The sequence below is a fragment of the Drosophila navojoa genome, chromosome 5 (genome assembly GCF_054131105.1).
Source record: "Drosophila navojoa isolate 15081-1374.11 chromosome 5, UAZ_NAV_1.0, whole genome shotgun sequence".
NCBI lineage: Eukaryota > Metazoa > Arthropoda > Insecta > Diptera > Drosophilidae > Drosophila > Drosophila navojoa.
Genome location: NC_142893.1, coordinates 15591540 through 15605705, shown reverse-complemented (window position 1 = coordinate 15605705; position 14166 = coordinate 15591540). Strand labels below are relative to the sequence as shown.

General features: G+C 41.1%; 1 protein-coding gene and 3 non-coding genes across 4 annotated transcripts in view; 3 read left to right on the top strand and 1 right to left on the bottom strand.

Moving 5' to 3' along the window:
• The first annotated feature begins 1257 nt into the window (after window positions 1–1257).
• TRNAF-GAA (transfer RNA phenylalanine (anticodon GAA)) lies at window positions 1258–1330 on the top strand. Its single transcript has one exon. It is a non-coding gene; the product is annotated as a tRNA-Phe (tRNA).
• Window positions 1331–1703: 373 nt separating this feature from the next.
• TRNAF-GAA (transfer RNA phenylalanine (anticodon GAA)) lies at window positions 1704–1776 on the top strand. Its single transcript has one exon. It is a non-coding gene; the product is annotated as a tRNA-Phe (tRNA).
• Window positions 1777–1985: 209 nt separating this feature from the next.
• Window positions 1986–2058, top strand: TRNAF-GAA (transfer RNA phenylalanine (anticodon GAA)). The gene has a single exon. It is a non-coding gene; the product is annotated as a tRNA-Phe (tRNA).
• A 76-nt stretch (window positions 2059–2134) lies between these two features.
• LOC115564872 (uncharacterized) overlaps window positions 2135–14166 on the bottom strand; it is a 47548-nt gene continuing 35516 nt past the window's right edge. The window contains exons 4-10 of the mRNA XM_089260829.1: window positions 9318–9542; window positions 6020–7067; window positions 3852–5962; window positions 3467–3782; window positions 3228–3358; window positions 2998–3165; window positions 2135–2931 (exon numbers count right to left, since the gene is read on the bottom strand). Of these exons, the coding sequence (XP_089116955.1) occupies window positions 2608–2931; window positions 2998–3165; window positions 3228–3358; window positions 3467–3782; window positions 3852–5962; window positions 6020–7067; window positions 9318–9542 (4323 nt within the window). The 3' untranslated portion in view covers window positions 2135–2607. The remainder of the gene's footprint in view (window positions 2932–2997; window positions 3166–3227; window positions 3359–3466; window positions 3783–3851; window positions 5963–6019; window positions 7068–9317; window positions 9543–14166) is intronic.

The window sequence follows — 14166 nt, the reverse complement described above, 5'->3', positions numbered from 1 at the left end:
TAAATTGTAGTTTTAATTATTGAACCCATATACATATACATTTTACATTTATATATATGTATATAAAACATATATATTTATATATCATAGTTGATAATTAGGCGTAACAAAAATACAACCACGATAACAAGTTTTTATTATTGTAGGCATTGAACCAGCAATTTATTGCTTTTGTTTAGTTTTAAATGCATTTTTATGTTTACTAATTATATTTTGTACATTTATAAAGAAATCAACTCAATGCTAAGTTTTTTATTATTGTTAAAATTGTCTTTAAATACACACATACGCACACATTTTCTAAACAAATTCATTCAGTCCCACAAAGAGCACATTATACATATTCATAAAAATGTAATTTTAATTGAAATATTTACTCATCATCATTCACCCTTCCTTCCCTACACACCAAAAACACAAATACAATTACAAATCAAAAAACACTTGAAAAATTACTCAATTATTCTAATTAGTTATTTTTAAAAATTTTAAATAAATGAAAATTATTTAAATTGAATTTGATTATATACTTTATTTTGTAGCTGGCTGTCTCGGCCCGCGATTCAATTTATGCCAAAACTAATTAAAATACTTCGATGAACAAATTGTATGTAGGCACAGGATACGTTACAATTGATGAACAATACGAATTGGACAAATTTCTAGAAAGTGATATTAGTAAAAATTTTTAACTGTCTTTGAATTAAATTGTAACAATTAGTAGCTATATAAGATCCCCTAGACGAACCTGTATTGATTTCATTATCGCGAAAACACAATTAAACGTAGCATACAACTGATAACAGACAAGAGACAACATACATACAACAGACACAAGAACAAATTGAATGTTAACTTCTAAGCTCTATCTGAAATTAATAAACTGACAACTCTATGAACTTGAGCAGAAAGCCTGCTAAATTCTTGATAAAAGATTAACAAATCGTTGTAAACAATCTTTAATTAAAATTCATATAATCAAAGACTTAAGAAGTAAATTACAGTGTATTGAAGTAAACGTTTCTGTCTATATTTTTAATTAAATTATATATATTAGGGGCTCACACATACATATTTGTATATTGTGATGTTGCAAAATGACGAAAACCAATAGAAATAAAGCAAAATCAAAAACTGTAAATATTGTATTTTCAATTAACAAACTAAATTAACCAAAATTAGAACTTTCGTATATTGACTTCATTTATTCTCTGGCCTGTAGGAACAAAATTGTACTTAGAATCGCAATATAATATGGCCGAAATAGCTCAGTTGGGAGAGCGTTAGACTGAAGATCTAAAGGTCCCCGGTTCAATCCCGGGTTTCGGCAGCCATTAACTTTTTTACTTCGAATATCTTGATTTTTAAATAGAATATATATTTTTATTTAAACTTGTTCTCTCTATTTTCAGAATAAGCATATTGCTATGCTATGTTTTCAAATTGTTTCAAAATTGTGTTATTTGCTTAAAAACGCTGTGGTTTGAAATATTTAAAACGCTCTATTAAAGCTCCACATATTTATTTTGTTGTTGGTGAGCAAGAGCTCTCATGATTATTTGATGATGATTATTTTATTTTTTTAATATTGTCGACCTTTACCTTTGCAAAGAAGTGTGTTGATGATTTGAATAAAGTTGAATTATTGTCTATTCTTCTACACCTGTACTGGAAATAATAAGATTGGCAGGACTCAAGCATCTGCCGAAATAGCTCAGTTGGGAGAGCGTTAGACTGAAGATCTAAAGGTCCCCGGTTCAATCCCGGGTTTCGGCAAAAACTGTTTTTTTGTTACATGAATAAATGAGTAAAACAAAAATATATCAAATTAAACAGATGTAAGTAAATATTATTTATTTATTATTTCTTTTAAATTAGTTTCACTGTTGTAAACATGCGTTGAAGCTTTTAGTAGAGACTCAAACCATCTGAACAAATTTTGACTGCTGCTCCTAAGTACTTTATTTGATGAAACATGCACAAGTGCCGAAATAGCTCAGTTGGGAGAGCGTTAGACTGAAGATCTAAAGGTCCCCGGTTCAATCCCGGGTTTCGGCAATTCAGTACTTTTTTGATTTATTATTTTTTTTCCAAGAAATGTTTAATAGAATATTTAAAATAAAAATTCAAAACCTAAATATATAATTAATCTTTTATTTATTGCCTACATATAAAGTTGGGTGAATTGTAATATATTATGCCGCCAGTAATTAAATTATTCAATGTGACTACAATATAATTACAATCTAGCATTAACTAAAAGTGCATGACTATTTATTTCTGGAAGCTCACATGCGAACTCCTATGTCCCATATATGTATGTTACATATAGAACAAGTATTTTCGATTTAGTAAACAATAAAGATGATTGCCATCAATTAGGTGTATAAGGGACGGCTCCATAAGCTAAGCCAACTCACAGATATAATGAGTATATATAGTGCATAGATACCTGCCTTATACTTATTTAGTGTGTAAATATGTTACTGAGCAGCTATATAATTTACTCATACGTATAAAGTTTAAGCTATTAAGTCGCAACGACCGAATCAGTTGCAATTTACTAAAGCTAGGCCATGGTTAGTCTTGGGGTGGCTGGAGACTAAACTAAAAATCCGGATCGTAGTCGCGGGCATAACGCGTTCGACTCGCGTGATTGTTGTAGCTGTACATCTGATGCGCATCAGCAAAGGCGTCCGGATATTGATGTCCGTAGCTCTGCTGATGTCCTGCGGGATATTGCTCCTGCCGATGATGGTGATGATGATGATGACTATGTGGCGTCGCCCGCTTCAGAGAGTCGCCCTTCTGCGAATACGTGGGCTGTTGGTCATAGAAATAGTCGCCACTGCTAGGAGCTGGATGACGAGTCGAGCGCCAGCTATCGTAGATGTTCGAGCTGTTGCTGCCATGCATCGAGTTGGTAAAACGCTGAAAAGAGATAACGGAAATCGAGCATATTAAGAGAAGTTTGAACTAGAGGCTTAATCTACTTACCTTTGGCTTAATAGGCTGCTTGGTGTCGTTCCAGGGATCGTCTATGTTGTAGAAGTCATCAACGCCATAGTTGTCTGCACCGCCCATGTGATTGACCTTCAGCTCATTCAGCATGTCATTGGTCAGTGGAATCGGAGTCTTTTTAGCGCGCTTCTGACGATTAAGCAGCTGCAGCGAGATGAATTCGTTATTAATGTTTGCTACGACAAGCGAACGAGGATTCAGCTTACCACTGTGACACCAAATATCACGACAAAGACAAGCGAACCAACGCCTATGACAATGACGACAATGGCCCACTGTGGAATGGGCAGATCATCCTCGGCGAACTCCACATTGGTGTGCAAATTTTTGGCAATGACTGTGAAGAATTAGGGAGGGATATTAAGAGAATATTATTTAATTGGAATCCCCATCTACATCGTAGGATATCTTCTGGCCATCAAGAGCTCTCTTATTTCCTACTCACCACTGAATTCGGTGGCCATGGGATCAATGAAAAATTTGCCCATTTGATAGCTGGCCTTGACTAGCTGCTCCTCCTGTGGCCCGGCCACACTGTCCGTTTCGTTCTCCTGCGCATCCTTTTCGGGCAGCAGCGGTGTTGTTGGCTTGGTTAGGGCATCGTGGAATAGCTGCTTAATCTCCAGAGTATCCACATCCTCGGTAATATTTGCCAGCTCCACGTAATAGTCCACCAGCACGCTGCCCTCGCTGAAGCTATCGATGCGCACTTTCTTATACCACTTGCTTAGCTGTGGGGCATTGGAGTAGACCTCATTGAGCTAGACATCAAAGAGAGGTTAGGTTAGAGAGGGAGAGAGAGATTAAGTAAATCGAGGCAGGCATCTTACCTGTGCTTCTAGCTCGTGAGCTAGATTCTTCCACTCGAGTGTATTGTGATCCAAGAGCTCCGGCTTCCAGGCGACGCCATCGATAATCTTGATAGTTGCCTCCAGGTCACAGTCAGCGGTGCAGTGGCCCGGCTTTGTGGGCCTTGGAGTTGTGGTCGTCGTGGTGGTTGTCGTTGTAGTGGTGGTGCTTGTGGTCGAGCTGGATCCCGCTGCGGTCAACAGATCCTCAAAGTTGATGGTCTGCGCATTCAGCTTGTCTATGGACAGCGGTGTGGTGGGTGGCGTGGGCCAGCCGGTGAATTCGGTGGTGGCACGTGTCGGGGGACCCTTCTTGATCACCACTGGTGGCGACGATGGTGCCCCTTCGCTGCCCTCGTGCGGAGTGTGGGGCGTGGTCAGTCGATGTGAGCCAAGGCGCTTGTGGAAGCCCTTGGGAAAGACAACCTTAAGCCCGCCACCGGAGCCGCTCTCGTTTGTCGACTTCTCGGTGGTGCTGGTCGTTGTGGTCGTTGTCGATGCGGGATGGATGGGCTTCGGCTTGTAGCCCGGCGGCAGCAGCGACGCCAGCAACTCATCGTCCTCGGCGGCCACTTTCAGCTTGGGTTTGCCGGTGCCGTTGAGCTTGAAGCCAGGCGGCAGCAGGCTGCTAAGATCGTCTATCTTCAGTGGAGTAATGGCAATCGGCAGCTTGGGCTCATCCTTCTCCTTTGGCGCCTTGTAGCCAGGCGGCAGAAACTTGCTCAGATCGTCGAAGGGCACGGCAACTGCGGGCGATCTCTGAGTGGTGGTGGTTGTTGTTGTTGTTGAGAGATTAAATCCCTTGGGCAAAAACTTGGAAATATCCTCGACCACAACGATCTCTGGCTTCGTTGAGGTCGCATTCAATTTATAGTCCTTGGGCAGCAGCGCGGCGAGGCTATCATCGAACTTGATCTCCTCGAACAGGCTCTCCAGCACAGCTGCCGCCTTGGTGGTGCTCTGGTCGGGGCTAGACGTCGTTGTGGTCGACGGCGTCGTCCTGGGTGGCTTGTAGCCCTTGGGCAGGAGACCTGCCAGTGTGACATCCTGCACGGTCACAACTCCGTTCTTGAAGGAGCGACTGATGGTGGAGTTACGGCCGGGCTTCTTCGACTGCTCCTGGGCCGGCGCCTCCGTTGTCGTCGTCGTTGTGGTCGTCGTTATCTTGCGGTTCTTATAGCTGGACTTGGGCTTGAAGCCCACCGGCAGCAAGCTGGCTAGCTCATCCATTTCGCTCTCATCGTAGTGGTGCACCTTCACTTTACTGCCGCCGCCGCTGCTGGTGGTGCTGGGCGCCGAGGTGGTGCGTGGCTGGAACTTTCGTATGTGGGGCACAAATCGTCCCGCGCCCGTTGTCATTGGGCTGGCAGGAGTGGACGCGTCCATTTGGCTAATTATGGGATATTTGCCAGAGAGCACGCCACTGGACAGCTCCGATTGCACGCGATCTAGCTTATCGATGATGCTCTCCGTCGAGGCGCCCTGCACTGGCAGCTGTTTCTCCGTGGTGCTGGACGAGGATGAGGTTGAGGTTGAGGCAGGCGCCGTTGTTGTGGGCGTCGTCGAGCTGGGCTCCTCACTGCTCTCGCTGAGATCTGGCTGCTTCTGCTGATGCTTCGAGTGCACCTTTCGCTCCAGCTCGGAGAGCGTTTGCTTCGTCTCCTCCTGCTCAATGGCCGGGAAGGGCAGGAAGCGAGCGCCGTTGATGCTGCGGCTCGTCTGTATCGAGGCCACCACCACATAGCTCTCGGTTACATTGGGCGTGGCCGCCTCCTCGGTGGGCAGCGGAGTCGTATTGATCACATTACTCAGCTCCGTGTGCTCCTCGTCGAGCTGCGGTGCCGGCTGGCTGTCGCTCTGTGTGCTGCCCAAGCTGCTGGGAGTCACTGGTGCCGGATAAGCCGTCGAGCCATTGACAACGCTCTTCGTAGTCACCACCGAAACTATTTCCCGTTCGTCCTCATGTTCACGCTCCTTGCTGTTCGCCTGCTGCGGCTCTGTTTCCGTGGTCGCCCTGTTATCTTGGCTGCTGTTCTCCTCGCTGACTTCTTCCTCCTCTTCCTCCTCCTCGTCGTACTCGTATTCGTCAGCAGCTGAAGTAAAATATTGTGAGTAATTGAATATGGATTTAGATAAAGTTCTGTTCTCACCTTCTTCGCCCAGCTCATCATCGTATTCGACTTCGTCCTGCTGCTCCTGCTCCTGCTGGGCTGCGCTCTCCTTTGGCGTCTCCGGCGTCTGCTGTGTGGGAGTACTGCTGCTAGGCGTCGTCTCCGCAGGCAGCTCCGTGGTGTTGTTCTCCACCTCGGCTTGCTGTTCCTCTGTGGACTGAACCTCCTCGACTTGCTCTTTGGATGTGGCTGTTGTGGCCTTCTCCTCGTCCTCAACATATTCATACTCATGCGCTGCACTGGACAGCGTCGTCTCTTCCGTCAGGTCTTGTGCCTCCGAGGCGTCTGTTTGGGCTTCCTCCGTGCTGCTAACGCTGGATTTGTCATAGTCCGCCTCCTGGCTGGTCGCCGTTTCCTCTGCGGCTGCTTCGGAGGAAGCTTTGTCCTGGCTGGCCTCTGTTTCGGCAGCTGTTGCCGGCGCTATTGTCTCCTCCTGCAGAGGCAGCTTCTCCAGGCTTGAGGCCTCCTCGTGCTCGCTCTGATCCAGTTCCTGCTCCTGCTCCTGCGACTCCTGATCGTACAGCTCATCATCAGCCTCGTCTGCACTCACGCCCTCCGTCGTACTCGTTGTGCTGGGCGTGGGGCGTGGCAGCTTCAGCCGTGCGCTGTTGTAGTTGAAGGGCCGCTTGCTGACCACGCTGACGGGCTCGTTGACCTCACGGCTAATGAACACAGGACGACGCGGACTGGCCGGCTTGCGTCCAAAGCTCGGACGCTCGGCAGGTGTATTCTGTGTCGTCGTCGTCGACGTCGACGTTGACGTCGTCGTTGACTTTGCTGCGTTGCGATTGCTGCCAAAGCGATTGTAACGCTTGCTGGTCACCTCCGCTGAGGTTGTGGACGAGGCCGTCGAGGTCGAGGTCGAGGGCTGGAAGCGATTGCGCAGCCGATAGGGCGACGCAGCCTGGGGCGTGACATCCTCCGAGGGCGGCGGTGGCTGAGTGCGTGTGCGCGTCGCGCTGGGCGAGAAGCCGCCGTTGCCAAAGGGACGCTGAGCAGCGCTGCTTGCGAGCGGGCGCTTATCGTTCTGCAAGGAAGAAGAAGAAGAAGAAGGAGATGTACATAAATGAAGAAGAGTGCCGTTATGAAGTGGGGCAAGTCTAGCTGCTGCCAACAGACAGTTATTACGGCTATTGCCAACCGACAGCGGTTGCGCCCCATTCACAGCATTGGCTTTTGTGGTCACATGTTGCCGTCGCCGCCGTCGTCGTCGTCGTCGTCGTCGTCGTCGTCGTCATGGGAAACTGTTACAGTTTCAACATGCTGCTCCTAACACACATTCATGAAATCACAATCTCTGCGGTTCGTCTGTCAATTGTTTTGCGTGCGAACTACCGTCCCCTGGCCCCCCGCTCCCCGCTCTCGTCTCCTGAGTCTGCTCCCTACCGATTCTCAAGTGATTCTCAAATTTGTCTAAAGCGTTTTGTGCAAATCTCCAGCTTTTGGTCTCGACTCGATTTATGTGCTCGTATTTATTTAATTTCTGATGTGAAGGCAACTGCAGCCGCGCAGCCTCGCCAGCTGAGTCGCACAGGTTGTAAACGTGACGCTGAAGCGCAGCTTCGTGCTCATCCATTGAAGGCGGCGGCGATTGAGAGTTGCATGTTCAGATTTGTTGTTGTTGTTGTTGTTTTTTGGGTCGCTGCAACTATCAAAAATCAGCAGTCAGCAGTCGTCAGCCGATGAAGGTGCAAATTTCTGGCTGAAGCTGCCAAAGGTTACAGCTTCTTGAGCAAAGTCTATCATTACGTTTTAATGATGATGGCCTAAGTGATTGTCGAAAGGTCTGACAGTCTCTGTAGACTTTGAGGTAGCTCCAATGGTATCATTAAACTACAATATATACATTTTGGTATCATGGCATCATTATAACATATATACTATATATATATTGAATAACTCTTTTAATAATGGAAAAGAAGAAGGATACATAAATTTTGAATTGAGCTCAAGCTAAACATTCATGTAATATATTTGTTGTTGTGATATTTAAAAATCTTCTACATACAAAATCCCATTTCAATTTTGCTTTTCCTGCTATATCTTGCGCAATTAATTCCTCAGCTCTATCTTTCTATATCATAATAGATCATGTTTCTTTTGGTGTAGAGTTCATTCTATTAGAATTGAATATTTCTCTAGTTTAATTCTAGCAAAATGATCTTATGAACCAATTAAAATTCTCTAGTGAAACTTCTGAGATTTTTTAATGCCAAACACTTCATTTATCAGCTCTTACTTGACGAGTTTTTGACATTATAATAAAATATATTATGCATAGCAAAAATTCAATTTTAATATTATATCATATCAACAGAGCAGATTCACTTCCAATTGCAACTTTCCACAAGTCTTCAGTGATTGTCAAACTCTTTCATATTTCGTATTTAGGCAAAGATAATTTTTCTTGCCCATAAAAGGCTGGCAAAAGTTTGTGAGTTTTGTAGCCAATGCTGTGGGACGCAAATCGGTTTTTGTGGGCCTAAGCCAAGATTAAGCATTGCAACACTTTCGCTGCAATTAAATAACAAATGAGGGCAATTAAGTTCAATAATGAACTTAATGTCCAATAAGTCGAATACCAAAACTCTTTCAGAGTGGGAGGCGTGTGAGAGATGAAGAGAGACAGAGAGAGGAGAAGAAGAAGAGTAGCAAAACAATGGTAGAGAAAACAGCTCGTCAGACATTTCAATCAGTTGAGGTATTTGTGCACTTCAAGCGGAATATATTTGTTATTAGATAAACCCATTTCCTATCTAAATATGTTAAATACTCTCGAGTAACGGCAAGTTGTTTGAATGAAATGCTGTTGCTCCAATTGTTTACTTGGTGCGAGTTCATTTTCGAATATATGATCTGGTGAAAGGTAAAAATGATTTCATTCAATAGATCCATATAAATACATATAGCCATATCCATATATAAATACATATATCTGTATTGTCTGTGGCTTTTGTGGCTGGCAACTGGTTCTGGGATTGTTGTGAATTGTCTGCCGTCTCACACAGAGAGAGAGAGAGAGAGAGTAAGAGAGAGAGGGAGAGCTAGAGGTAGACACAGAGAGCAACTGATATTGGCCAAATCAGAGCATGGCCAATTGTTTTGTTAAAATGTTATGCAATGCCAAAATGTTTATCTGTTTTGCTTGCTTTTACTTTTGTCTGGTTTGGCTTGGTATGTCTCTCTCTCTATCTCCCCCTCTCTCCCCCTATCTCTCTCGCTCTCTCAGTGATCTGCCAGCTGACGATCTATGAGCTCCCCATTGGCATTTCCTTACCGTTGCCTCACTGAAGTGCGCCAGAAACTGCGTCTGCTGGTGTGGCACATTGACGTGCTGCGTCTGTGGCTGGAGATTGCTCCCCAAGCTGTTGGCGCCGCCATTGCGTATCGCCTTGGAGCGTGTAAATCCAGAAACGGACGTCGTTGCGCCACCGCCTCCACTGACGGGCACACCAAAGGGGCGTGGCGAGATATCGTAATAGTCCGTCTGACGGCTCGGTTTCTGTGGGAAGCAAACAGCAAAAGAGAGGGAGAAATCGAAAAACAAATAAATATGTTAGTTCATTAAATGTGCAGAGATTTTATGTTGCAATATAAATTTGAAATTTATGTATAAAAAACAAATAAATTATAAATTAAAATTCTAAAAAATGCTTGACTAGCTGAGCGATTGATGTATGTATGTATATAGATATATTTATTTATTTTTTATTAAATTAAAAATGAAAGAAATATAATAAAATTTTAATTTAACTAAGAGTACAACAGTTCTAACGAAATTGTTTGACTAGATAGATAGGTAGATAGGTAGATAGATAGATAGATAGATAAATAGATGGATAGATAAATGTATAGATAGATAAAGAGATGGATAGACAGATAGATAGATAGAAAGATAGATGGATAAATGTATATATATATAGATAGATAGATAGATAGATAGATACACAGAGAAGATAGATAAATAGATGATAGATACATAAAGAAAATATATAGACAAATAGATAGATAGAAAGAAAGATAGATGGATAAATGTATAGATAGATAGATAGATAGATAGATAGATAGATAGATAGATAGATAGATAGATAGATAGATAGATAGATAGAGAGATAGATAGATAGAGAGATAGATAGATGTACAGAGTTATGTATGTATGTATAGATTTATGTACAGATTTTGTTATAAAAGTAAAGAAAACAAAAAGCCTCAATGATATCTGACTAGTTAGATAGATATACAAATATATTGATGGATAGACATATTGATATGCATTGCGTTCATACGGAAATATACATAGCATAATATCCTAATTTTCACTTCCTGAATAAACATTGAATGAATTCTGAGTTTGGTTTAAGCGTTTTCATAAAAGAAAACCTAACAGAACTACTAAATCGTAAGATATTTTCTTAAACAGTGAAATAGTAGGAAATTCCATAAAATTGATTTGAAATGGCATAATAATGTTAAAAAAAATGGAATTGCATTTTTAGTACACTAAAATTTCATTGTCTAAAATTTGTATATATATATAATTTTTGTTTAAATAATTTCTATAATATTTTGATGTATTTAAGTACTTTTTAGTACTATTTTAGTACCATTTTAGTACTAGTTTAGTACCATTTTAGTATTAGTTTAGTACTATTTAGTACCACTTTAGTACTAGTGTAGTACTATTTAGTACCATTTTAGTACTAGTTTAGTACTATTTAGTACCATTTTAGTACTAGTTTAGTACTATTTTAGTACTATTACTTAACATTCTACTACAATTCACTTTTAAAATATATTAAAATATAGATTTAATAATATAATAAAAATTTTATTAGTCAAATGTATATTGCATTAATATATTATTTATTATATCAACTACATATATTTTTACAAATTGGTTAATAATTTTTAACACAATTCCTAAATCTATTTTCCAGAAAAGGTCAAGTGAAAATCAAATCAGAGCTGACAAAAGCTGAGAAAAGCTGGCCCAGAGCTGACCTAAAACACGCCTAGAGCTCGCCTCAATCGCATTTAAATCAATTTATTCATTTGTTCGCTCCACTTTCGACTGATGATTGACAGGAGCATTTGTAATGCAGTTTGAGCCGCCATCGATGTAAGTTGACAATGCGTGTCTTGAGCTCATTTGCATGTCCAAACAGTGCACCTGGGTCGAGGCAGTTAACCCGCCCGGCAGACGCTGGCTGTTCTGCCCCACTCATTTGGGGGCTTCGAGTCACTCGACGTGTTGCATGCAATGCCAAAGCGCTTTAAGACCTCAGCTCCAGAAATTGAAAGCTGATTGCAAATGAATTTCAAATCAAAATCGAACAACAACAACAACAACAACAAACAAACTATCGACACAATGAAAATCTATAATAATAATAATAATAATAAAAAATGTTTGATTGAAGTGTATCAAGGTTAAATCGAAATTCGACTGGCCGCTAATTACTGAAATCGCTGTCAGTCGCTCGTTTCGTTTCGGCTTCGGCTTCGAGCTCTTAAGTACTTGTTGTTATATTATGCATTATTATTATTGTTTTTTTTTTTTTTTTGTTTTTTGAAAGTGCTTCTAATGTGCAGCAGCACCAACTCTGAGCTGAGCTGAGCTGCGCTGCAGTTTTGCTCTGTTAAACAAATTGCATACAAAACGCAAGTTTTGTTGCTAAAAGGCGCATTTGATTGCAGTTGTTGTTTTTTTTTTGGGTTTTTTTGTTTTTTCTCTTTCCGCTTCTTGACGTCGTTGTTTACGCATCACAAAGTACCCTATGGCCACGCCCCTCGCCGAACAGTCGTCTAGCCCGATTTTCACCAGCAATTAGCCAGAGAGAAATGCGTCTCAGTTACCCACAAGTCTTAGTCTGATTAACAGTCATTAATTAAATATAAGCTCTAACTAACTCTGACAATTGCCGACTAACAAATTTCACCGAGTGTCTGCGGCGGTGTCGCCCGGGTGCAATAACCCGACTCGCCACATAATGAGGCAACTCTTCAAATGGACTTGCTACAATTTTACAAGAAGAAAGCGTCGCTTCGCCTCGCCTCGCCTCGGTCAAGCCAGATGCAACGACTGCCAAGTCGTTTGTCAATATGGGGAAGCATAATAAACTATGAAACAAGCGGCTCACGTACTACACGACTTTAGACTTGAAGAAATCAAACAGCAAGGAGTGGGAGAGAGAGAGAGAGAGAGTGCGTAAGGAGAATGCATAACGTGCTCATCGTTTGGCATTGGGCTTTCACTTGAAGCCAAAAAATATTGAATGGTTAAGTCAAATTAAACCATAAAAAATATGAAATATCTACATATATTCTATAGTTAACATACCACTAGTCAATTGTTATATATTTCTAGATTTAGTGAAGGTTTGTGTTATATTTTATATTATTATTTATATTGTTATATTTTATATTATTAGATTTAATAAAATTAGATATTATGATCAATTTTAGCATTACTAGGAAACATTTTAATAATTATTTTTTGTTATATGGAAAGAAGTATTTTTATAATTAGTTATTTATTGAGAACGGACAGAAATATTTGCAGAAATTTATAAAAAATTTTAAATATAATAATAAGATATTATGATAAGTTTAAGCATTACAAGAAAATATTTTAATAATTATTCTTTGTTATATGGATATGGATATATTTTATTAATATTTTATTTTTTTGCAGAAACTTCAAAAAAAAATAAAATAAAATAAAAAAAATAAATAAATAAATAAAATAAAAAAAAAATACACACATCAATATAATAAAACAAGATATTTAAAGTTTTAGTTTTACTAGAAAATATTTTAAATATATTTTTTTTATAGAAATATGTATTTTATTTAGTTGTTATTCATTGGAAGATCAAAGAAATAGTTGCATAGATTTATAAAAATTTTAGACATAATAAAATTAGCCAAAGTGAAAGAAATATAGACAACTGAATTATTAATTATTTGTATCATTATTTTGTACCATTCTCAGCTTGATTTATGGTTTGGTTGGCTGCGCAAAGAAGGCTTATACAATTTATAAATAGCCGAGTGCTTGTCAACTTCTTCAGAAGCAACGAGGCATCATCTGCATGCCCGAGAAGTCTTTGCACTTAATTGAGTTTGCAGGTGGCGCAATGCGAAGACACTAAGAAGTCACTTCCATTAGGGGAATCAGTGTCCAGTTCTCCACTGCCACTGGTTGATGATATTAGAGGCAGAAAGAGCACTTAATGTGCGTTCTCTGCCCACATCTATTTTTGTCCCTGCTCTCGACATTGCTCTCGACTTTGCTCTCTCCCTACGTCTCTATTCCTGTTACAGCGTTATCCCTGTCTTATGTAATTGCACTGATTCCCCTTGAGCTGCTGTCCAAGGCCCGGTCCATTCCCCGTTGCCCCTATTACTGTCCCTGTTACTGTTGCTATTCCTATCCCTGTCTTCAGCTCCATTTATGTGCCCATATCTATTCCTCTCGCCCTCGTTGTCTGTGCTCCTGTCTTTATTATTGTCTCTCCTGCTGTGTTATTCTCCGTTCCAGACTATGTCTCTAATCCTGTCTCTGTTTGCTGCTTCAATTTGAGCCACTTTTCAAGTTCTATTTCCATTCCGTGTTCCAGTTCCTGTCACTGTTTCTGTCCATATTATTGTTGCGGTCTCTGCTCTACTCTCTATCTCTGTCTTTGTCCACCTCATTGACTCGTTCACTGCCTTTCCTTAAGCTCCTGTTCACATCTCAGTTTCAGTCCCTCATCCTGACGATCTTGCTCTTTCTGCTTCTGTTACTGTCTCTGTTCCAGTTCCAGATTCCGTCTCTCTACTTAGCACAGCTTCTGTTTCTGTGCATTCCAACTCCTGCTCCTTACGCTTTACATGCTCATCTCATCAACTATTCACACTGTCAGCCACGCTCCGCACTTGGAAGCCCACAGACATACCATGCTTCAATTAGGGCCAAACCGGGCAGTCGACAGCAAAGTGCGTGCTCATGACTGCCAACTGGCAGTAGACAATATGATTATCAAGTTTTTCAATTAGGAACACGTTCCCCTAAGGGACCGCCAAGAGGCAAGCAAGCACATTCGAGTCATTTCGAGTAATACAACAAATATTATTTATTGTTG